General features: G+C 47.4%; 1 protein-coding gene across 8 annotated transcripts in view; it reads right to left on the bottom strand.

The window, feature by feature from the left end:
- LOC140404474 (casein kinase I-like) overlaps positions 1-24,853 on the bottom strand; it is a 291,996-nt gene that overhangs the window by 75,781 nt on the left and 191,362 nt on the right. For all 8 annotated transcript variants that reach the window (XM_072493070.1, XM_072493065.1, XM_072493073.1 and 5 more), the window contains 2 exons: positions 5,015-5,249; positions 3,013-3,098 (listed from right to left, as the gene is read on the bottom strand). In XM_072493070.1, the coding sequence (XP_072349171.1) occupies positions 3,013-3,098; positions 5,015-5,249 (321 nt within the window). The remainder of the gene's footprint in view (positions 1-3,012; positions 3,099-5,014; positions 5,250-24,853) is intronic.

The raw sequence follows: 24,853 nt of genomic DNA, 5'->3' as shown, positions 1-24,853 counted from the left end.
ATGAAGAGAGGTTGAGTAGATTAGGATTCTTTTCATTAGAAAGATGGAGGTTGAGGGGGGACCTCATTGAGGTCTACAAAATCATGAGAGATATAGACAGGGTGGATAGCAAGAAGCTTTTTCCCCCAGAGTGGGGGACTCAATTACTAGGGGTCACGAGTTCAAGGTGAGAGGGGAAAAGTTTAAGGGAGATATGCGTGTAAAGTTCTTTACGCAGAGGGTGGTGGGTGCCTGGAACGCATTGCCGGCGGAGGTGGTAGAGGCGGGCACGATAGCGTAATTTAAGATGTATCTAGACAGATACATGAATGGGCAGGGAGCAGAGGGATACAGATCCTTAGAAAATAGGGAACAGTTTTAGATCGAGCATCTGGATCGGCGCAGGCTTGGAGGGCCGAAGGGCCTGTTCCTGTGCTGTAACTTTTCTTTGTTCTTTGAATGACAAGGGAAAACAAACTGGAAGGAGAACACAGGAAATGACAAAGACCATGACGAACACAGCAACAGAGATTAAGAAAGTACAGGAGGAAGAAACGATGGACGGCCGAGGCAGAGGCAAACACACAGCAACAGCGAAAACTGACACAAGACATGTATAATTGACACTCCAGCATCTCGATGTATATACACTTCCCCAGTTTTGACCTCCCCACACCTTGTTGTTCTTATACTTATTTATTTACGTGATTTTGCTAATTATATAGCGTGCTTGTTTTTAATCTTGTTTGTATTATCTTCTCTTTTTCTTTTCTCTTCATTGTGTACACCTGTAAATACGTGCAAGAGAGGGTAGCTAAATACAATAGAAAAGTTGAGCTATAGAAGGGGATTGGGGGGGGGGGGGTGTGAACAATAGAGGGGAACCAGACTGGGGGGGGAACGACGAAGGAACACAAACTGGAAGGAGAACTATGTTTGAAAATCTCAATAAAAAACATTTATTTAAAAAAAAATTCACCTGTGAAATAGGGCAGTCAAATGAGCTCCCTTTCCTTGACGTTACTAGCTGAGAAATCGGCAAGGGGTTCTCTACCACTGGTCTACCTTCACTGGTCAATATACGTGTTGGGATTCTCAGAACTCCACACATTAGAACACTGGTCTTATCGGCAACCTTGTGAACCTTATCGGCAACCATTTGCTCACTGTGCAAGCTTGATGCTGGAATAGGGCACATCAAAGGCATCCTGTGGGATAATGGCTACCCTGATCAGATTATTTTGTGCCGCATATCACACAAATGTATGAATGGGCCCCAGGACTTTTATTTCGGCCCTGAAAAGTGCCCACTCTACCTCAGGTCACCCTGGAAAGGCAAGGTATCTCAGTGCAACAGGTGAAGCTAGCTGTTTCAGGTTGCTGCTATGCAGTAGCAACACAAGTTGATATTTGCCACTAACAAGATGCTGCTGTCAAGCACTCTAAAGGTGTCAAGGTGTATGACGTTAGATGTGATTCCGTGATTTGTGAAGTAATCTTCAATGTGTTGTGTGTACTGGAAGCAACATACCTTAATACACAGGGCCCTGCTCTTGGCACACAGAAGGAACATGTACACACATTGCGCCTGTCGAGATCTACCATGCGGATTTAGTGGCACTTGCGAACACTAAAACTCAGTAGACATTTGAGTTAACACTTCTCAGGTGCAAATAAGTCTCTATTGATTACAATTGAGAATCATTTAAAGTCTTATTCTCTAATAAGCCCAGCTAGCAAAAGGACTCAAAGAGAAGCAATCTTGTAGACAATTCAACTTTCAAATAATACAGAAATGATTTTCTTGCTTACGGCAAACAGCTTGCAATAACTTCAAAAGTCAGAGTTAGAAAGTGAAATATGAAAGACAGAGAGACAGCGAATAGTTAAGTCAAAGTTTAGATTGATTCCGGAATGGAATATGGCCGTACGAACTATCATGGTTATACTAAATCATATGTCTTTAGCCATCTAACTATACCCCGATGTAATCCTAATTGGTTTGGGTTATCAAATAAGTTTGATTCGATGTCATTTAATATGCAACTTAACTTAAATGAGCTATGGAATGCGATTTGGCTTCCTTATCGCAAGCTGCTTGAACTGGATTCTTGCTGTGGACAATAGCGCCTTTAGGTTACTGTGCCGTTGCCATGGAGCCTGCCCTGTCCTTGGACACGGTCTTGAAAAATGTATTTATTAGCTTAGTGAAAAGTGTTTGTTTTATCATGGTTTTTGTGTTTCTGTTACATTGTGTATCTTAATGTTGCACTGTCTTGAAATGAATTATGCTGTGTCACGCTGAATATGTGTTTTGAAATGACCTGAGGTTATGAGTGAGTTTTAAAATGGGTATTTAATAGACCAGGGGCTTAATGCTAAATAGCTATCTTTTACCCATCACTTTTACCTATAGAAAATTCTGGCTTCTATATTCAGCTGAACAAAATAAGTGACTGCCATTGCCTGACCAACTAGGTCAAAGCTGCTTGACGGTTGGCAGTCAGTCACCTTCAACTGGTACATTCTCCATGGCAATGCCTCTACCAATCAGAGTCCACTTGCCAACAATCAGCACTCTCTTCCCACACAGGATAGATTGTTGTTTCCCCCTTATTCTTGCAAAGTGTCCCAACGAGTGCAAGACAATAAGTTTCAACATGTCTTTTTACAGCAATACTCTAGTTTTGTACTACCAAACAACGACTTTCTCATGCCTATTGCAGATACAATCACTATCTATAAAATTATGGGATTCCGGGGGGGGGGGTGGTGCGGGGTGATTTTAATCAATTGTTCTTTGCTATACACACAAAAACTAATTTCTGATGAGATCACCCATCAAGGATATATTAATTACAGACTGCAAGATATTTCTTTGCCGGAAATTACCTTAAAATAAAAAGTCCCTCTTAGATTACCAATTACTACAGTTCATAAATCTTTTACGCATATGGATATTACTGATTAAATGGATTGTTAAATATCGTGTCAGTACAATGCCAAACTCAGGGAAGTGCACATAACACTCACCTTTAATCCCTGCCAGGGGAGGCTGCCTCGTAGAAAATACATAAACATGTGTCCTAAAGCCTCCAAGTCATCTCTCCGGCTTTGCTCTAGGGAAAAACAAGAATGCATTTAGCTGATGAGTTGGCACATTCCGACAAGGGAGAATTACTGTGGATACGCACACACTCTATTCGCGAGCTTCAGCCACTTGACATCAGGCTTGTAAATTCTAAATGGGCGGCCAAGAAAGAGATGGTTTTATCCCGAGTACATGCAACATCTAAAAGATTGAAAATGATAGTGCAGAGGCCATCGGATTTCTGCATTCAATAGAAGGGTCATAGAATCATAGAATTTATAGTGTAGGAGGCCATTGGGCCCATCGAGTCTGCACCGGCCCTTGGAAAGAGCACCCCATTTAAGCCCACACTTACAACGTACCCCAGTAACCCCACCTAGCCTTTTTGGACACTAAGGGCAATTTAGCACGGCCAATCCACCTAACGTGCACGTCTTTGGACTGTGGGAGGAAACCGGAGCACCCGGAGGAAACCCACGCACACACGGGGAGGATGTGCAGACTCCGCACAGACAGTGACCCAAGCCGGGAATCGAACCTGGGATCCTGGAGCTGCGAAGCAAACTGTGCTAACCACTGTGCTACCCCATCGGTTTAATGTCTTACCAGAAAGGTGGCATCTCGGATGGTGCACGTACTGCATTGGAATGCCAAGCTGGAATTCGTGCTTGAATCCGTGGAGGGACTTGAACCCACAACCTTCTGAATGAACCCTGCCAGCGCTGACCCTCATCTTTTCCTTTGCCCCTTTGTACATTCTGAATTACTAACAGAGTATTTATCCCACGGTAAGTTCATTAAATATACTCAATTACAACACTGCTGCTTTTTGGCTATCTTATAGCTTATTGGAAAATTATAACAGGAGATTTGGGAGCAAAATAATTTAGGACTTCCGCTCCACCGATCCACATGCCCCCAGAATGCCTCGAAAACTCTAGAAGGATCTCCACTCCTCGTCAATCTAACACCCTGGATTCTAGATTATCTGCAAGGCCAGGGTGGTGACAAGTCAAGCCCTATTTTAAATGCATGGGATTCCAGGATGTTTGCCAGGGTCATGGAGAGTGGGCTAAGAAAGTGAGAAATTACAGTGAATTCACCTCTGTCAACTTGGAGCAGCCAATGGCAGCAGCCACCCATGCCAGAGAATTGTGTGCAGCCTTTGCAACGATTGGTGAAGGGAAGATGAGAGGAGTCAAAAAGGGTCAACAAATAATGAAAAAAAGGGCAGCACGGTGACACAGTGGGTTAGCACTGCTGACTCACGGCGCCGAGGTCTCAGGTTCAAACCCAGCCCTGGGTCACTGTCCGCGTGGAGTCTGCACATTCTCCCCGTGTTTGCGTGGGTTTCATCCCCACAACACAAAGATGTGCAGGGTAGGTGGATTGGCCACGCTAAATTGCCCCTTAATTGGAAAAAAATGAATTGCGTACTCTAAATTTACTTTTAAAAAGCAAGTAATGAAAAGGAATAACATTGGTTTTTTTTAAGCAAAGCTCGCTAGCATAAACTACCAAGACACTTTTCATTTGCGGACTAGTTGGGACACTTTTGTAACTTGATGCAAACGTGTTCAGCATCCCATCACCGAAAATCCATCATCGTCTCTTTGCAACTTGAAAGGATGTGAAATCGAAAAGGTATTGAATCCCGCGCACAAAACTCTCTCGCATGACAAAGAAAAAAATCATAATTAAATAGGTTAGGCTGCATAGAAGTGCTCTTCCCCTTTCTTTAAAGGCCACCGCCTGTAAATGTCGCCATTGTATTTTACACCGAGATCCGAAATAATTTTCTCGATTCCACCCCCGCCCCTCCCCGCAACTAACAATCACCCTCCGAACAGTGAAGTGATTTGGCTCTCAAGATGAATGCAAGCTTTCCCGCCGAGCGCATCAAGCAAGCCCCACCCAAAATACGTTGCAGCTGAGACGACAGACCTTTGCCCAGGTGAGTGTTGATGGACATGTATCTTGCAGTGCCCGTTAAGCTCTTGTGCTCCCTGTACGGGATGTGCTTTTTGGTATCGGGATCAACATACTCCTTGGCTAAACCAAAGTCTATTATATGGATAATGTGTTCCTTTTTATTGCCTTGCCTTCCAATTAAAAAGTTTTCCGGCTTGACATCTCTGTAGATTAAGCTCTTTGAGTGGACATACTCCATTCGGTTCAGCTGTGGAAACAGATCAGACACATTAAGAACAGGAGCCATCTCCTCTTTTCTCCCTCCCTCCATACTGAAACAGGAAATCTTCTGCTACGGGGCAACTATTTGGCAACTGATGCCCAAGAGAAATATTCCCTTTGCCCTGCAACCTGTTGATCAGGGTTTGAGAAACCTACATTTTGGAACTGAAATCCTGCTGAATGCTGGATTCAAACCATATTCAACCATTCAAATCTTAACACCAATCAGTTAGCATGTACTGATGTAAAACTCTAGTTACAGTACACTACAAGTCGACAGGAAGGTAAAGCTGCCATATCAAATACCAGAGTGTTTGATAATGCACTAATCAAAAGGATAGAGAGAGCATTTCTAAACTGCTAGTTTCTAGTTTTGTAAAATAAATTTAGAGTACACAATTTTTTGCTTTCCAATTAAGGGGCAATTTGGCGTGGCCAATCCACCTAACCTGCACATCTTTGGGTTGTGTGGGTGAGACCCACACAGACACGGGGAGAATGTGCAAACTCCACACGGACAGCGACCCAGAGCCGGGATCGAACCCGGGTCCTCAGCACCGTAGGCAGCAGTGCTAACCACTGGGCCACCGTGCTGCCTGACATTTTCTAGTTACCGCAAACTTAATAATCAGCGACAAACGGGCCTTTAAACATTTACTTTGTATACTCCAATTTACAATTCAGCCTCAACACTCACCGGGAAGTATCAAATGTGAGAGAGCTGCTACTTCCCATCACTGAACAATTCGTTCAATCCAATAATAGAATTTCACAGAAGGTGGCTATTTGGCCGATCTTGCCGTGATGGCTTACCCACTCGAAATCACATTTCAAAGTTTTCTTTTGCCAATACCTGTCTGCTTTGCTTTTTAAAACGTATTATAGATTTGGTTTCCGTCGCTGCTATTGGTAGGGAGCACACCGGATCCAATAAATGTTAGTTTGACCGAAAGATTGAGGGACTTTACAAAGTGAAAATGACGAACATCCACAAACTCACCTGGCCGCCAACTCTGCCGCACTCACCTATATGCAATTAAGCCACTTACACGTGCAGGTGTGCAGACTTGGGTGCGTCAGCCAAGGCTCCCTCACCTCGGAGTCAGAAAGATGTGGATTTCAGTCCCAATAACCCTGAGCACAATATTTAGGCTGTTATTGCTGTCTGAGGGACTGAGGGAGTGCTGCACTGTCAGAGATGCTGCCTTTTGGCCGAGACATTTTCTGCCCTCCCTTGCATGCAAAAGATACCATGGCTGTGTTCCGAAGACTAGTTCTCCCCGGTGTCCCGCCAATGTTCAACCAACAGCGATTAAACGTCTGGTCATTATCATATTGTTCTTCACAATATGGCTGCCATGGTTCGTGGCTTCACTTCATGAATACTTCATTGGTTGGAAGGCCTTCCCAGGTTATCCTGAAGTTATGAAAGGCATTATGGAAATGGAAATGCTTTCTTTCAGAAGGCGAAAGGGGGCCAGGAACTATCCAAAGTAGTTTTGATGCAAGGCACACTTTCACAACACATCAGGAATTGGCTTCCAGACACTGTACTTGCTCCAGCTGCTATACCAGGGCAGAAACAGTCCTGCTTACCTACTGCCTGATGGTAGAAAGAGAACCAGAGCAGGCTGTAATTTATAAGCAGATTTTAACTGAAGTCGTATTGCAATTGGCAGAAAATCTGCACAAAGGTCCTTGCCCAATCAGAGGAATTGTTGTTTGGGCAGTAATGAGAAGTTAATTCATCTCTGGTCATAGTTTCTCAGCTTCCAGCACGAGTGAACCCAAGGTTTTGTAGATTCCCTCCCTCGTGACTGAAGGGAGAGGGATGGAGAGATGACGATCTATGGGATGCTTGGCCAACCTGGGTCAACACTTGTGGAAAGAAAGATCAGTCTCTGAACACAGTTATCAACGACAAACCTCAAGAAATCGTTAAGTCAAGGAATCCATCAATGCGGGTGCCAGACGTTAACAAGTCAGTCAGTCCTGGTAAGCTTCTCATTCCTTCCCACCTCGATGAATTAAGATTATTCTTGGTGTCAGACATGGTTCAGTGGCCAGCACTCTTGCGTCGCAAATGGTTGTGGGTTCAAACCCCACTCTGGTGATTGGAGTACATAACTAGCACTTCTGTGCAGAACTGAATGAATGCTTCACTGTTAGAAGTGACAGCAGGCAATGAGATGTTGAACCCCATCTTCCCTTGAAGATGGATGTAAACTTTGCCTCGCTGATCGCCAGAGGCGAGTTCTGCTGGGATGGTGCAGTGCCTAGTGCCTCGGTCTGGTTGGGTGATCTTACGGAATTTCTACATCTAGAGAAGGGTTCTACCCGAGGTGGCGGCTATTCATTTGCTACATTAAAGGGCTAATCAGCTGTTAGGAGGGACGGGGACGGGTTACTTTTTAGTTCCCATTGTCGGGGGGAGGGTGGTCATTTCCTGGGTGGGTTTTGTATACTTAGTTCTGCTTTTACTGATACTGTACTTTGTAATATATGTTTATCCATGTTGTTATTTTGTTTGTTATAAATGAAAACTCTTCAATAAAAAAATATTTTTTTAAGATAATAATAATCTTTATTATCACTAGTAGGCTTACATTAACACTGCAATGAAGTTACTGTGAAAATCCCCTAGTTGACACACCACAGCGCCTGTTCGGGTACACCGAGGGAGAATTCAGAATGTCTAATTCACCTAACAAACACGTCTTTCGGGACTTGTGGGAGGAAACCGGAGCACCGGAGGAAACCCACGCAGACACGGGACGAACATGCAGACTCCGCACAGACAGTGACCCAAGCCGGGAATCGAACCTGGGACATTGGTGCTGTGAAGCAACAGTGCTAACCACTGTGCTACAATGTTGCCATGGATGTAAAGATCCTACATCCAACGAAGGGCTGCCATGTTTGTTTTATATGAATTTAGAGTACCCGATTATTATTTTTTCCCCCAGTTAAGAGGCAATTTAACATGGCCAATTCACCATCAGGAAAGTCACCATCTGCAAGTCCCCTTACAAATCACACACCACCCCAACTTGGAGCTTTATCCCCATTCCTTCACTGTCACTGGGTCAAAATTCTGAAACTCCCTGCCTAACATCAATGTGGGTGTTTCGACATCAGATGGACTTGCAGGGGTTCAAGAAAGCAGCTCAACACCCTTCTCGAGGGCAATTATCATAGAATGTACAGTGCAGAAGGGGCCATTCGGCCCATCGAGTCTGCACCGGCTCTTGGAAAGAGCACCCTACCCAAGGCCAACACCTCCACCCTATCCCCATAACCCAGTAACTCCACCCAACACTAAGGGCAATTTTGGACACGAAGGACAATTTATCATGGCAAATCCACCTAACCTGCACATCTTTGGACTGTGGGAGGAAACCGGAGCACCTGGAGGAAACCCACGCAGACACGGGGAAAATGTGCAGACTCCGCACAGACAGTGACCCAAGCCGGAATCGAACCAGGGACCCTGGAGCTGTGAAGCAATTGTGCGATCCACAATGCTACCGTGCTGCCCTTAGGGATAGGAAACAAATGCTGGCCTTTCCAACAACAACACATCCAATGAAATAATCAAAAAATTGCATTTAGGCACAGACTTGTTTTCAAATCAGATCAGCAGGGTGTTGCATGTTCAATGGAAGTAACACAGTACATCACAAACTCTGCAGTTCGACAGCACTGCTGGCAATCTACATATTTTGAATTCATTACTAACACTCTTCAAATATGTGGGAGAGTCTGGGAACGCTGGTGCAGTTATTGGTCCTGAATGTTCACAGGCATGGGTGCCCTGATCTTCCACCATAATTTCAGTGGGACCGCTTTTGCACATTCTCCCCGTGTCGGGCAGTACGGTAGCACAAGTGTCAGGTCCCAGGTTCGATTCCCCGCTGGATCAGTGTGGAGTCTGCACGTTCTCCCCGTGTCTGCGTGGGTTTCCTCCGGGTGCTCCGGTTCCCTCCCACAGTCCAAAGACGTGCAGGTTAGGTGGATTGGCCATGATAAATTGCCCTTAGTGACCAAAAAGGTTAGGAGGGGTTATTGGATTACGGGGATAGGGTGGAAGTGAGGGCTTAAGTGGGTCGGTGCAGACTCGATGGGCCGAATGGCCACCTTCAGCACTGCATGTTCTATGTTCTATGTGGGTTTCGCCCCCACAACCCAAAGAAGTGCAGAGTAGGTGGATTGGCCACGTTAAATTGCCCCTTAATTGGAATAAAAACTAATTGGGTCCACTTTTAAAATAAAAAAAAATAAAAAAATTTTTTTTTTTTTTAAAAAAAAAAACTTCCGTGGGACCTCAAAGAAAAAGTCTAAATGGTTGGAAACACCAATACTGGGATCCCAGGCAAAACTGTGGTTGATAATTAGCAGTACTCCTCTGGTTATTCAGGGCTGTTACTTAAAAAAATTATTTGTTCATAAGATGTGAGCATAGCTGGCAAGGGCAGTATTAATTGCCCATTCCTAATTGCCCTCGAGAATGTGGTGGTGAACTGTATCCATGGTCTACAGTCTGTGCAGTGTAGGTACACTCCAGTGCAGTCAGGAAGGGAGTTTCAGGATTTTGGACCCGGTAACAGTGAAGGAACGGCGGACGATGTATTTCCCATTCAGGATGGTGTGTGACGTGGGGGGGGAAACCTGGAAGTGGTGTGCCCTTCTGTCTGTGCACGTGGCCTTCTAGGTGGTGTCTAGGTGGTGTCATGTGAGAGGACCTTTAAGAAATGGGTGTTTAAGAAATGAGTGTTTAAGAAATGTACCTTTAAGAAATGGGTGTTCATCAGTGATGTCAGAGTGTGGGTGGAGCTGGGCTGTCAGCTTTTTACTTTCGTTTTAGGCTGTTTGCTGCAGGGTGTTTTATAGTTTCGTTTTCAGTGTTGGAGCTGAAGCCAGAGAGCAGGTGTACTGCTGTTCTCTCTGCCATCAAAAGACTATCTCTTGATCATTTGGTGAATTCAGAATTATAAATGTTCTCAGTAGTGAATGTAAACCTAATGTGCTTCTGTTAAAAGGTGTTTCTTTTGCCTTCTGGTTGTTGTTTGGGAAGTTATTAAGGATTACTTAGTGTTGTATTCTTTGGGGGTTGTATTTCAATGGTTGCGAAGATGTTCACTTTTTTTAAAAAGGTGAACATGAGTTCATAGAATAAACATTGTTTTGCTTTAAAAAATACTTGTCCATTTCTGCTGTACCACACCTGTAGAGTGGGCCGTGTGCTCCCCATATCACAATCTAGTAAAAGTTGTGGGTCAGGTGAACTCCTGATGAACACTTTGGGGTTCTCTAAACCCTGGCCCATAACAGTGGTAGAAGTCATGGGTTTGGAAGTTGCTGCTGAAGTAACCCTGACAAGTTGCAGCAGTGCATCTTGTGTCTGGTGTACACTGCTACCACTGTGCGCCGGCGGTAGCGGGAGTGAACATGGGAACATAGGAATTAGGAGCAGAAGTAAGCAATTCCGCCCATAGAGCCTGCCCCGCCATTCAATCCGATCATGGCTGATCTCTTCCTGGTCTCAAATCAAATTAAAATCGCTAACTGTCACATGTTACTGTCAAAAGCCCCTAGTCGCCACATTCTGGCGCCTGTCCGGGGAGGCTGGCCTGCCTTGGTCTGCTTTAAAAGCCAGCTATTTAGCCCTGTGCTAAACCAGCTCCTGATCCCCCCTCCCCCGCATGTTCCCCATATCGCTTTAACCTGTTGTTTTTTTAAAAATCAGAAATATTTCTATCTCCTCCCTGAAACCATTTAATGATTCAGACTCGACCACACTATAGGGCAGCGAGGTCCACAAATTCATCATCCTCTGCGAGAAGTAGTTCCTCCTCATCTCAGTTCAACTTCTACCACCTCTCAACCTATATCTAGATCTTTCATTCTAGTGAATGGTTAAGGGGTTCCAATCAGATGGGCTACTTTGCCCCAGATGGTGTTGAGCTTTTGAATGCTATTTCTGGTCCATTAGGTTTCTGGTCAATGGAGACCCCGGCCCCCAGAGGGGCTGGCACAAAGGGTCCTGTGAAATAGTCTCCCTTTCTCTCTCCACAGATGCTGCAAATCTGAAACAGAGATGCTTCAAGCGTGGTCTGTTTTTAATTCAGATTTATATCAATGACATTATTTTGCTGTTGTATTATTGATGGGCACAATTAGCTTTCAGGCAGGGCCTTAACCATACAAACCTCACTCCTGCTCCCAGCATTGAGAATTTGCAAGTACACCCATCCATTCATCTGCACTTGAAATGGATACGAAGGAAGGATTTGCACAAACGCTCAATTGAGTGGTTCTGAACTGGACCGAACTAATCATTTGTGCTGTCAGGGACATCAGCTCAGATTATCCCACAGTATTTCAATTTGTGAAATTTTCATTACCATCTCAATGTGAAGAAGAAATTCATCTGCTTGCTGCAGAAGATATTGCTTGAAATTAATTCAGGCATTGGGTTCAAACGTAAGCTGCAAAGAAAGGAAACATCTGAGCAAATAGATCAATGTTCAACGGCTGCATGATGCAAGTTAATAAGAGTCGTAATTGAATCATGCGACCAGCTTTATGGTTGCTTGTTCCAATAGCTAATAAGAGTCGCAAATGTAATAAGAACTATCTTCTTCTTGGTGAAAACGAGAAGCACTCTCAAGCATTTAATACTGGAGTAAATATTAAGTAACTGCAGCTTTCGCCCTCCTCCAAGAGCAGGAGGCCGTTTAAGCCACGATCTGATTGAATGGGGAGGAAAACAGGTTCATGTGGAACAAACCATATTGTACCCTCGCAGGCCGAACGTGAAAATAAGATCTCGTATTCATAAAGCGGTTTTCACAACCGCCAGGTGTCTCAAAGCACTTTGCACAGCCAAAGGAATACTCTTCAGTGTTATCACTGTCGTAATGTCGGAAACATGGCAGCCAATTTGCAAACTCCACAAACAGTGACGGTCAGATAATCGTTTATTGCGATGCTGATCGAGGGACAAGTGGTGGCCAGGACAGCGGGGATATCCCTTCCTTCAATATAGTTACATACAGCAGAGCAGGCAGGTGGGGCCTAGGCTGAATGCCTCAACCAAATGACAGCCCATCCAACAGTCCAGCGCTCCCCGCCCCCCTGTACTACACCAGCCTTGACTTTTACACCACAGCGCCAGCCTTGGCTTTTGTACGAGAGCGCAAGCCTCGACTTATACACTAGAGTGCCAGCCTTCACATTTACACCGGAGTGCCAGCCTTGACTTTTACACCACAGCGCCAGCCTTGACTTTTACACCACAGCACCAGAGTGCCAGCCTTGACTTTTACACCACAGCACCAGAGAGCCAGCCTTGACTTTTACACCAGAGCGCCAGTCTTGACTTTTACACCACAGCACCAGAGCGCCAGCCTTGACTTTTACACCACAGCACCAGAGAGCCAGCCTTGACTTTTACACCACAGCACCAGAGAGCCAGCCTTGACTTTTACACCAGAGCGCCAGTCTTGACTTTTACACCACAGCACCAGAGTGCCAGCCTTGACTTTTACACCACAGCACCAGAGTGCCAGCCTTGACTTTTACACCAGAGCGCCAGTCTTGACTTTTACACCACAGCACCAGAGTGCCAGCCTTGACTTTTACACCACAGCACCAGAGAGCCAGCCTTGACTTTTACACCAGAGCGCCAGTCTTGACTTTTACACCACAGCACCAGAGTGCCAGCCTTGACTTTTACACCACAGCACCAGAGAGCCAGCCTTGACTTTTACACCAGAGCGCCAGTCTTGACTTTTACACCAGAGCGGCAGCCTTGACTTTACACTAGAGCGCTGGCCTTGACTTTTACACCACAGCGCCAGTCTTGACGTTACACTAGAGTGCCAGCCACAACTTTTACACCAGAGTGCCAGCCTGGACGTTAGGCTAGAGGGCCAGCCTGGCCTTTTGCACCACAGCGCCAGTCTTGACGTTTATACCAGGGCGCCAGTCTTGACTTTTACACCAGTGCGCATGCCTAGACTTTACACTAGACTGCCAGCCTTGACTTTTACACCAGAGCGCCAGTATTGACTTTTACACCAGAGAGCCAGCCTTGACTTTTACACCACTGCTCCAGTCTTGACTTTTACACCAGAGTGCCAGTCTTGACTTTTACACCAGAGCGCCAGTATTGACTTTTACACCAGAGAGCCAGCCTTGACTTTTACACCACTGCTCCAGTCTTGACTTTTACACCAGAGCGCCAGTCTTGACTTTTACACCAGAGTACCAGCCTTGACTTTTACACCACTGCTCCATCTTGACTTTTACACCAGAGTACCAGCCTTGACTTTTACACCAGAGTGCCAGCCTTGGCTTTTACACCAGAGTGCCAGCCTTGACTTTTACACCAGAGTGTCAGCCTTGACTTTTACACCAGAGCGCCAGCCTTGACTTTTACACCAGAGCGCCAGCCTTGACTTTTACACCAGAGCGCCAGTCTTCACTTTTACACCACAGCGCCAGCCTTGACTTTTACACCACAGCGCCAGCCTTGACTTTTACACCAGAGCGCCAGTCTTCACTTTTACACCAGAGCACCAGCCTTGACTTTTACACCACAGCGCTAGTATTGACTTTTACACCAGAGCGCCAGTCTTCACTTTTACACCAGAGCGCCAGCCTTGACTTTTACACCAGAGTGCCAGCCTTGACTTTTACACCAGAGTGCCAGCCTTGACTTGTACACCAGAGCGCCAGCCTTGACTTTTACACCACAGCGCCAGCCTTGACTTTTACACCAGAGCGTCAGCCTTGACTTTTACACCAGAGTGCCAGTATTGACTTTTACACCACAGGGCCAGCCTTGACTTTTACACCACAGTGCCAGCCTTGACTTTTACACCAGAGTGCCAGCCTTGACTTTTACACCAGAGTGCCAGCCTTGACTTTTACACCAGAGTGCCAGCCTTGACTTTTACACCAGAGTGCCAGCCTTGACTTTTACACCAGAGTGCCAGCCTTGACTTTTACACCAGAGTGTCAGCCTTGACTTTTACACCAGAGCGCCAGCCTTGACTTTTACACCAGAGTGCCAGTATTGACTTTTACACCACAGTGCCAGCCTTGACTTTTACACAAGAGTGCCAGTATTGACTTTTACACCAGAGTGCCAGCCTTGACTTTTACACCACTGCTCCAGTCTTGACTTTTACACCAGAGCGCCAGTCTTGACTTTTACACCAGAGTACCAGCCTTGACTTTTACACCACTGCTCCAGTCTTGACTTTTACACCAGAGTGCCAGCCTTGACTTTTACACCAGAGTGCCAGCCTTGGCTTTTACACCAGAGCGCCAGTCTTCACTTTTACACCACAGCGCCAGCCTTGACTTTTACACCAGAGCGCCAGTCTTCACTTTTACACCAGAGCTCCAGCCTTGACTTTTACACCAGAGCGCCAGCCTTGACTTTTACACCAGAGTGCCAGCCTTGACTTTTACACCAGAGTGCCAGCCTTGACTTTTACACCAGAGTGCCAGCCTTGACTTGTACACCACAGCGCCAGCCTTGACTTGTACACCACAGCGCCAGCCTTGACTTTTACACCACAGTGCCAGCCTTGACTTTTACACCACAGTGCCAGCCTTGACTTTTACACAATGCTCCAGTCTTCACTTTTACACCAGAGTGCCAGTCTTGACTTTTTCACCAGAGTGCCAGTCTTGACTTTTACACCAGAGTGCCAGCCTTGACTTTTACACCAGAGTGCCAGCCTTGACTTTTACACCAGAGTGCCAGCCTTGACTTTTACACCACAGTGCCAGCCTTGACTTTTACACCAGAGTGCCAGTATTGACTTTTACACCACAGTGCCAGCCTTGACTTTTACACAAGAGTGCCAGTATTGACTTTTACACCAGAGTGCCAGCCTTGACTTTTACACCAGAGCGCCAGTATTGACTTTTACACCAGAGAGCCAGCCTTGACTTTTACACCACTGCTCCAGTCTTGACTTTTACACCAGAGCGCCAGTCTTGACTTTTACACCAGAGTACCAGCCTTGACTTTTACACCACTGCTCCAGTCTTGACTTTTACACCAGAGCTCCAGCCTTGACTTTTACACCAGAGTGCCAGCCTTGACTTTTACACCAGAGTGCCAGCCTTGACTTGTACACCACAGCGCCAGCCTTGACTTGTACACCACAGCGCCAGCCTTGACTTTTACACCACAGTGCCAGCCTTGACTTTTACACCACAGTGCCAGCCTTGACTTTTACACAATGCTCCAGTCTTCACTTTTACACCAGAGTGCCAGTCTTGACTTTTACACCAGAGTGCCAGCCTTGACTTTTACACCAGAGTGCCAGCCTTGACTTTTACACCACAGCGCCAGCCTTGACTTTTACACCAGAGCGCCAGTCTTCACCTTTACACCAGAGCGCCAGCCTTGACTTTTACACCAGAGCGCCAGCCTTGACTTTTACACCAGAGCGCCAGTCTTCACTTTTACACCACAGTGCCAGCCTTGACTTTTACACCACAGCGCCAGCCTTGACTTTTACACCAGAGCGCCAGTCTTGACTTTTACACCAGAGTGCCAGCCTTGACTTTTACACCAGAGTGCCAGCCTTGACTTTTACACCAGAGCGCCAGCCTTGACTTTTACACCAGAGCGCCAGTCTTCACTTTTACACCACAGCGCCAGCCTTGACTTTTACACCACAGCGCCAGCCTTGACTTTTACACCAGAGCGCCAGTCTTGACTTTTACACCAGAGCGCCAGTATTGACTTTTACACCAGAGTGCCAGCCTTGACTTTTACACCAGAGTGCCAGCCTTGACTTTTACACCAGAGCGCCAGTATTGACTTTTACACCAGAGCGCCAGTCTTCACTTTTACACCAGAGCGCCAGCCTTGACTTTTACACCAGAGTGCCAGCCTTGACTTTTACACCAGATCGCCAGCCTTGACTTGTACACCACAGCGCCAGCCTTGACTTGTACACCACAGTGCCAGCCTTGACTTTTACACCACAGTGCCAGCCTTGACTTTTACACAATGCTCCAGTCTTGACTTTTTCACCAGAGTGCCAGTCTTGACTTTTACACCAGAGTGCCAGCCTTGACTTTTACACCAGAGTGCCAGCCTTGACTTTTACACCAGAGTGCCAGCCTTGACTTTTACACCAGAGCGCCAGCCTTGACTTTTACACCAGAGCGCCAGTCTTCACTTTTACACCAGAGCGCCAGCCTTGACTTTTACACCAGAGCGCCAGCCTTGACTTTTACACCAGAGCGCCAGTCTTCACTTTTACACCACAGCGCCAGCCTTGACTTTTACACCACAGCGCCAGCCTTGACTTTTACACCACAGCGCCAGCCTTGACTTTTACACCAGAGTGTCAGCCTTGACTTTTACACCAGAGCGCCAGCCTTGACTTTTACACCAGAGCGCCAGTCTTCACTTTTACACCACAGCGCCAGCCTTGACTTTTACACCACAGCGCCAGCCTTGACTTTTACACCAGAGCGCCAGTCTTCACTTTTACACCAGAGCACCAGCCTTGACTTTTACACCAGAGCACCAGCCTTGACTTTTACACCAGAGTGCCAGCCTTGACTTTTACACCAGAGTGCCAGCCTTGGCTTTTACACCACAGCGCCAGTATTGACTTTTACACCAGAGCGCCAGTCTTCACTTTTACACCAGAGCGCCAGCCTTGACTTTTACACCAGAGTGCCAGTCTTCACTTTTACACCAGAGTGCCAGCCTTGACTTTTACACCAGAGTGCCAGCCTTGACTTTTACACCAGAGTGCCAGCCTTGACTTTTACACCACAGTGCCAGTATTGACTTTTACACCAGAGTGCCAGTCTTCACTTTTACACCAGAGCGCCAGTATTGACTTTTACACCAGAGAGCCAGCCTTGACTTTTACACCACTGCTCCAGTCTTGACTTTTACACTAGAGCGCCAGTCTTGACTTTTACACCAGAGTACCAGCCTTGACTTTTACACCACTGCTCCAGTCTTGACTTTTACACCAGAGTGCCAGCCTTGACTTTTACACCAGAGTGCCAGCCTTGGCTTTTACACCAGAGTGCCAGCCTTGACTTTTACACCAGAGCGCCAGCCTTGACTTTTACACCAGAGCGCCAGTCTTCACTTTTACACCACAGCGCCAGCCTTGACTTTTACACCACAGCGCCAGCCTTGACTTTTACACCAGAGCACCAGCCTTGACTTTTACACCAGAGCGCCAGCCTTGACTTTTACACCAGAGTGCCAGCCTGGACTTTTACACCAGAGTGCCAGCCTTGGCTTTTACACCACAGCGCCAGTATTGACTTTTACACCCGAGCGCCAGTCTTCACTTTTACACCACAGCGCCAGCCTTGACTTTTACACCAGAGCGCCAGCCTTGACTTTTACACCAGAGTGCCAGTCTTCACTTTTACACCAGAGCACCAGCCTTGACTTTTACACCAGAGCGCCAGTCTTCACTTTTACACCAGAGTGCCAGCCTTGACTTTTACACCAGAGTGCCAGCCTTGACTTGTACACCACAGCGCCAGCCTTGACTTTTACACCACAGTGCCAGCCTTGACTTTTACACCACAGTGCCAGCCTTGACTTTTACACAATGCTCCAGTCTTCACTTTTACACCAGAGTGCCAGTCTTGACTTTTTCACCAGAGTGCCAGTCTAGACTTTTACACCAGAGTGCCAGCCTTGACTTTTACACCAGAGTGCCAGCCTTGACTTTTACACCAGAGTGCCAGCCTTGACTTTTACACCACAGCGCCAGCCTTGACTTTTACACCAGAGTGCCAGTCTTCACTTTTACACCAGAGCGCCAGCCTTGACTTTTACACCAGAGCGCCAGCCTCGACTTTTACACCAGAGCGCCAGTCTTCACTTTTACACCACAGCGCCAGCCTTGACTTTTACACCACAGCGCCAGCCTTGACTTTTACACTAGAGCGCCAGTCTTGACTTTTACACCAGAGTACCAGCCTTGACTTTTACACCACTGCTCCAGTCTTGACTTTTACACCAGAGTGCCAGCCTTGACTTTTACACCAGAGTGCCAGCCTTGACTTTTACACCACAGTGCCAGTATTGACTTTTACACCAGAGTGCCAGTCTTCACTTTTACACCAGAGCGCCAGTATTGACTTTTACACCAGAGAGCCAGCCTTGACTTTTACACCACTGCTCCAGTCTTGACTTTTACACTAGAGCGCCAGTCTTGACTTTTACACCAGAGTACCAGCCTTGACTTTTACACCACTGCTCCAGTCTTGACTTTTACACCAGAGTGCCAGCCTTGACTTTTACACCAGAGTGCCAGCCTTGGCTTTTACACCAGAGTGCCAGCCTTGACTTTTACACCAGAGCGCCAGCCTTGACTTTTACACCAGAGCGCCAGTCTTCACTTTTACACCACAGCGCCAGCCTTGACTTTTACACCACAGCGCCAGCCTTGACTTTTACACCAGAGCACCAGCCTTGACTTTTACACCAGAGCGCCAGCCTTGACTTTTACACCAGAGTGCCAGCCTGGACTTTTACACCAGAGTGCCAGCCTTGGCTTTTACACCACAGCGCCAGTATTGACTTTTACACCCGAGCGCCAGTCTTCACTTTTACACCACAGCGCCAGCCTTGACTTTTACACCAGAGCGCCAGCCTTGACTTTTACACCAGAGTGCCAGTCTTCACTTTTACACCAGAGCACCAGCCTTGACTTTTACACCAGAGCGCCAGTCTTCACTTTTACACCAGAGTGCCAGCCTTGACTTTTACACCAGAGTGCCAGCCTTGACTTGTACACCACAGCGCCAGCCTTGACTTTTACACCACAGTGCCAGTCTTCACTTTTACACCAGAGCGCCAGCCTTGACTTTTACACCAGAGCGCCAGCCTCGACTTTTACACCAGAGCGCCAGTCTTCACTTTTACACCACAGCGCCAGCCTTGACTTTTACACCACAGCGCCAGCCTTGACTTTTACACCAGAGCGCCAGTCTTGACTTTTACACCAGAGTGCCAGCCTTGACTTTTACACCAGAGTGCCAGCCTTGACTTTTACACCAGAGCACCGGCCTCGACTTTTACACCAGAGCGCCAGTCTTCACTTTTACACCAGAGCGCCAGCCTTGACTTTTACACCAGAGTGCCAGCCTCGACTTATACACCAATGCTCCAGTCTTGACTTTTACACCAGAGCGCCAGTCTTGACTTTTACACCAGAGCGCCAGCCTCGACTTTTACACCAGAGTGCCAGCCTTGACTTTTACACTAGTGCGCCAGCCTTGACTTTTACACCAGATTGCCAGTCTTGACTTTTACACCACTGCTCCAGCCTTGACTTTTACACCAGAGCGCCAGTCTTGACTTTTACACCACTGCTCCAGCCTTGACTTTTACACCACAGCGCCAGTCTTGACTTTTACACCAGAGTGCCAGTCTTGACTTTTACACCAGAGTGCCAGCCTTGACTTTTACACCAGAGTGCCAGCCTTGACTTTTACACCAGAGCACCGGCCTCGACTTTTACACCAGAGCGCCAGTCTTCACTTTTACACCAGAGCGCCAGCCTTGACTTTTACACCAGAGTGCCAGCCTCGACTTATACACCAATGCTCCAGTCTTGACTTTTACACCAGAGCGCCAGTCTTGACTTTTACACCAGAGCGCCAGCCTCGACTTTTACACCAGAGTGCCAGCCTTGACTTTTACACTAGTGCGCCAGCCTTGACTTTTACACCAGATTGCCAGTCTTGACTTTTACACCACTGCTCCAGCCTTGACTTTTACACCAGAGCGCCAGTCTTGACTTTTACACCACTGCTCCAGCCTTGACTTTTACACCACAGCGCCAGTCTTGACTTTTACACCAGAGTGCCAGTCTTGACTTTTACACTGGAGCGCCAGCCTTGACTTTTACACTAGTGCGCCAGCCTTGACTTTTACACCAGAGTGCCAGTCTTGACTTTTACACCACTGCTCCAGCCTTGACTTGTACACCACAGCGCCAGCCTTGACTTGTACACCACAGCGCCAGCCTTGACTTTTACACCACAGTGCCAGCCTTGACTTTTACACCACAGTGCCAGCCTTGACTTTTACACCAGAGTGCCAGTATTGACTTTTACACCACAGTGCCAGCCTTGACTTTTACACAAGAGTGCCAGTATTGACTTTTACACCAGAGTGCCAGCCTTGACTTTTACACCAGAGCGCCAGTATTGACTTTTACACCAGAGAGCCAGCCTTGACCTTTACACCACTGCTCCAGTCTTGACTTTTACACCAGAGCGCCAGTCTTGACTTTTACACCAGAGTACCAGCCTTGACTTTTACACCACTGCTCCAGTCTTGACTTTTACACCAGAGTGCCAGCCTTGACTTTTACACCAGAGTGCCAGCCTTGGCTTTTACACCAGAGTGTCAGCCTTGACTTTTACACCAGAGCGCCAGCCTTGACTTTTACACCACAGCGCCAGTCTTGACTTTTACACCAGAGTGCCAGCCTTGACTTTTACACCAGAGTGCCAGCCTTGACTTGTACACCACAGCGCCAGCCTTGACTTGTACACCACAGCGCCAGCCTTGACTTTTACACCACAGTGCCAGCCTTGACTTTTAAACCACAGTGCCAGCCTTGACTTTTACACAATGCTCCAGTCTTCACTTTTACACCAGAGTGCCAGTCTTGACTTTTACACCAGAGTGCCAGCCTTGACTTTTACACCAGAGTGCCAGCCTTGACTTTTACACCACAGCGCCAGCCTTGACTTTTACACCAGAGCGCCAGTCTTCACCTTTACACCAGAGCGCCAGCCTTGACTTTTACACCGGAGCGCCAGCCTTGACTTTTACACCAGAGCGCCAGTCTTCACTTTTACACCACAGTGCCAGCCTTGACTTTTACACCACAGCGCCAGCCTTGACTTTTACACCAGAGCGCCAGCCTTGACTTTTACACCAGAGCGCCAGCCTTGACTTTTACACCAGAGCGCCAGTCTTCACTTTTACACCACAGCGCCAGCCTTGACTTTTACACCACAGCGCCAGCCTTGACTTTTACACCAGAGCGCCAGTCTTGACTTTTACACCAGAGCGCCAGTATTGACTTTTACACCAGAGTGCCAGCCTTGACTTTTACACCAGAGTGCCAGCCTTGACTTTTACACCACAGCGCCAGCCTTGACTTTTACACCAGAGTGCCAGTCTTCACTTTTACACCAGAGCGCCAGCCTTGACTTTTACACCAGAGCGCCAGCCTCGACTTTCACACCAGAGCGCCAGTCTTCACTTTTACACCACAGCGCCAGCCTTGACTTTTACACCACAGCGCCAGCCTTGACTTTTACACCAGAGCGCCAGTCTTGACTTTTACACCAGAGTGCCAGCCTTGACTTTTACACCAGAGTGCCAGCCTTGACTTTTACACCAGAGCACCGGCCTCGACTTTTACACCAGAGCGCCAGTCTTCACTTTTACACCAGAGCGCCAGCCTTGACTTTTACACCAGAGTGCCAGCCTCGACTTATACACCAATGCTCCAGTCTTGACTTTTACACCAGAGCGCCAGTCTTGACTTTTACACCAGAGCGCCAGCCTCGACTTTTACACCAGAGTGCCAGCCTTGACTTTTACACCAGATTGCCAGTCTTGACTTTTACACCAGAGTGCCAGTCTTGACTTTTACACCACTGCTCCAGCCTTGACTTTTACACCAGAGCGCCAGTCTTGACTTTTACACCACTGCTCCAGCCTTGACTTTTACACCACAGCGCCAGTCTTGACTTTTACACCAGAGTGCCAGTCTTGACTTTTACACTGGAGCGCCAGCCTTGACTTTTACACCACTGCTCCAGTCTTGACTTTTACACCACTGCTCCAGTCTTGACTTTTACACCACAGCGCCAGTCTTGACTTTTACACCAGAGCGCCAGCCTTGACTTTTGCACTGGAGCGCCAGTCTTGACTTTTACACCAGAGCGCAAGTCTTGACTTTTACACCACTGCTCCAGCCTTGACTTTTACACCACTGCTCCAGTCTTGACTTTTACATCAGAGTGCCAGTCTTGACTTTTACACCACAGCGCCAGTCTTGACTTTTACACCACAGCGCCAGTCTTGACTTTTACACCAGAGCGCCAGTCTTCACTTTTACACCAGAGCGCCAGCCTTGACTTTTACACCAGAGTGCCAGTCTTCACTTTTACACCAGAGTGCCAGCCTTGACTTTTACACCAGAGTGCCAGCCTTGACTTTTACACCAGAGTGCCAGCCTTGACTTTTACACCACAGTGCCAGTATTGACTTTTACACCAGAGTGCCAGTCTTCACTTTTACACCAGAGCGCCAGTATTGACTTTTACACCAGAGAGCCAGCCTTGACTTTTACACCACTGCTCCAGTCTTGACTTTTACACTAGAGCGCCAGTCTTGACTTTTACACCAGAGTACCAGCCTTGACTTTTACACCACTGCTCCAGTCTTGACTTTTACACCAGAGTGCCAGCCTTGACTTTTACACCAGAGTGCCAGCCTTGGCTTTTACACCAGAGTGCCAGCCTTGACTTTTACACCAGAGCGCCAGCCTTGACTTTTACACCAGAGCGCCAGTCTTCACTTTTACACCACAGCGCCAGCCTTGACTTTTACACCAGAGTGCCAGCCTTGACTTTTACACCAGAGCACCAGCCTTGACTTTTACACCAGAGCGCCAGCCTTGACTTTTACACCAGAGTGCCAGCCTGGACTTTTACACCAGAGTGCCAGCCTTGGCTTTTACACCACAGCGCCAGTATTGACTTTTACACCCGAGCGCCAGTCTTCACTTTTACACCACAGCGCCAGCCTTGACTTTTACACCAGAGCGCCAGCCTTGACTTTTACACCAGAGCGCCAGTCTTCACTTTTACACCAGAGCACCAGCCTTGACTTTTACACCAGAGCGCCAGTCTTCACTTTTACACCAGAGTGCCAGCCTTGACTTTTACACCAGAGTGCCAGCCTTGACTTGTACACCACAGCGCCAGCCTTGACTTTTACACCACAGTGCCAGCCTTGACTTTTACACCACAGTGCCAGCCTTGACTTTTACACAATGCTCCAGTCTTCACTTTTACACCAGAGTGCCAGTCTTGACTTTTTCACCAGAGTGCCAGTCTAGACTTTTACACCACAGTGCCAGCCTTGACTTTTACACCAGAGTGCCAGCCTTGACTTTTACACCAGAGCGCAAGTCTTGACTTTTACACCACTGCTCCAGCCTTGACTTTTACACCACTGCTCCAGTCTTGACTTTTACATCAGAGTGCCAGTCTTGACTTTTACACCACAGCGCCAGTCTTGACTTTTACACCACAGCGCCAGTCTTGACTTTTACACCAGAGCGCCAGTCTTCACTTTTACACCAGAGCGCCAGCCTTGACTTTTACACCAGAGTGCCAGTCTTCACTTTTACACCAGAGTGCCAGCCTTGACTTTTACACCAGAGTGCCAGCCTTGACTTTTACACCAGAGTGCCAGCCTTGACTTTTACACCACAGTGCCAGTATTGACTTTTACACCAGAGTGCCAGTCTTCACTTTTACACCAGAGCGCCAGTATTGACTTTTACACCAGAGAGCCAGCCTTGACTTTTACACCACTGCTCCAGTCTTGACTTTTACACTAGAGCGCCAGTCTTGACTTTTACACCAGAGTACCAGCCTTGACTTTTACACCACTGCTCCAGTCTTGACTTTTACACCAGAGTGCCAGCCTTGACTTTTACACCAGAGTGCCAGCCTTGGCTTTTACACCAGAGTGCCAGCCTTGACTTTTACACCAGAGCGCCAGCCTTGACTTTTACACCAGAGCGCCAGTCTTCACTTTTACACCACAGCGCCAGCCTTGACTTTTACACCAGAGTGCCAGCCTTGACTTTTACACCAGAGCACCAGCCTTGACTTTTACACCAGAGCGCCAGCCTTGACTTTTACACCAGAGTGCCAGCCTTGACTTTTACACCAGAGCGCCAGTATTGACTTTTACACCAGAGCGCCAGTCTTCACTTTTACACCAGAGCGCCAGCCTTGACTTTTACACCAGAGTGCCAGCCTTGACTTTTACACCAGAGCGCCAGCCTTGACTTGTACACCACAGCGCCAGCCTTGACTTGTACACCACAGTGCCAGCCTTGACTTTTACACCACAGTGCCAGCCTTGACTTTTACACAATGCTCCAGTCTTGACTTTTTCACCAGAGTGCCAGTCTTGACTTTTACACCAGAGTGCCAGCCTTGACTTTTACACCAGAGTGCCAGCCTTGACTTTTACACCAGAGTGCCAGCCTTGACTTTTACACCAGAGCGCCAGCCTTGACTTTTACACCAGAGCGCCAGTCTTCACTTTTACACCAGAGCGCCAGCCTTGACTTTTACACCAGAGCGCCAGCCTTGACTTTTACACCAGAGCGCCAGTCTTCACTTTTACACCACAGCGCCAGCCTTGACTTTTACACCACAGCGCCAGCCTTGACTTTTACACCACAGCGCCAGCCTTGACTTTTACACCAGAGTGTCAGCCTTGACTTTTAC

The sequence above is a fragment of the Scyliorhinus torazame genome, chromosome 30 (assembly GCF_047496885.1).
Source record: "Scyliorhinus torazame isolate Kashiwa2021f chromosome 30, sScyTor2.1, whole genome shotgun sequence".
Taxonomy (NCBI): domain Eukaryota; kingdom Metazoa; phylum Chordata; class Chondrichthyes; order Carcharhiniformes; family Scyliorhinidae; genus Scyliorhinus; species Scyliorhinus torazame.
Note: the sequence above shows the minus strand (reverse complement) of the source record. Positions and strands in the feature narration are given on the sequence as shown.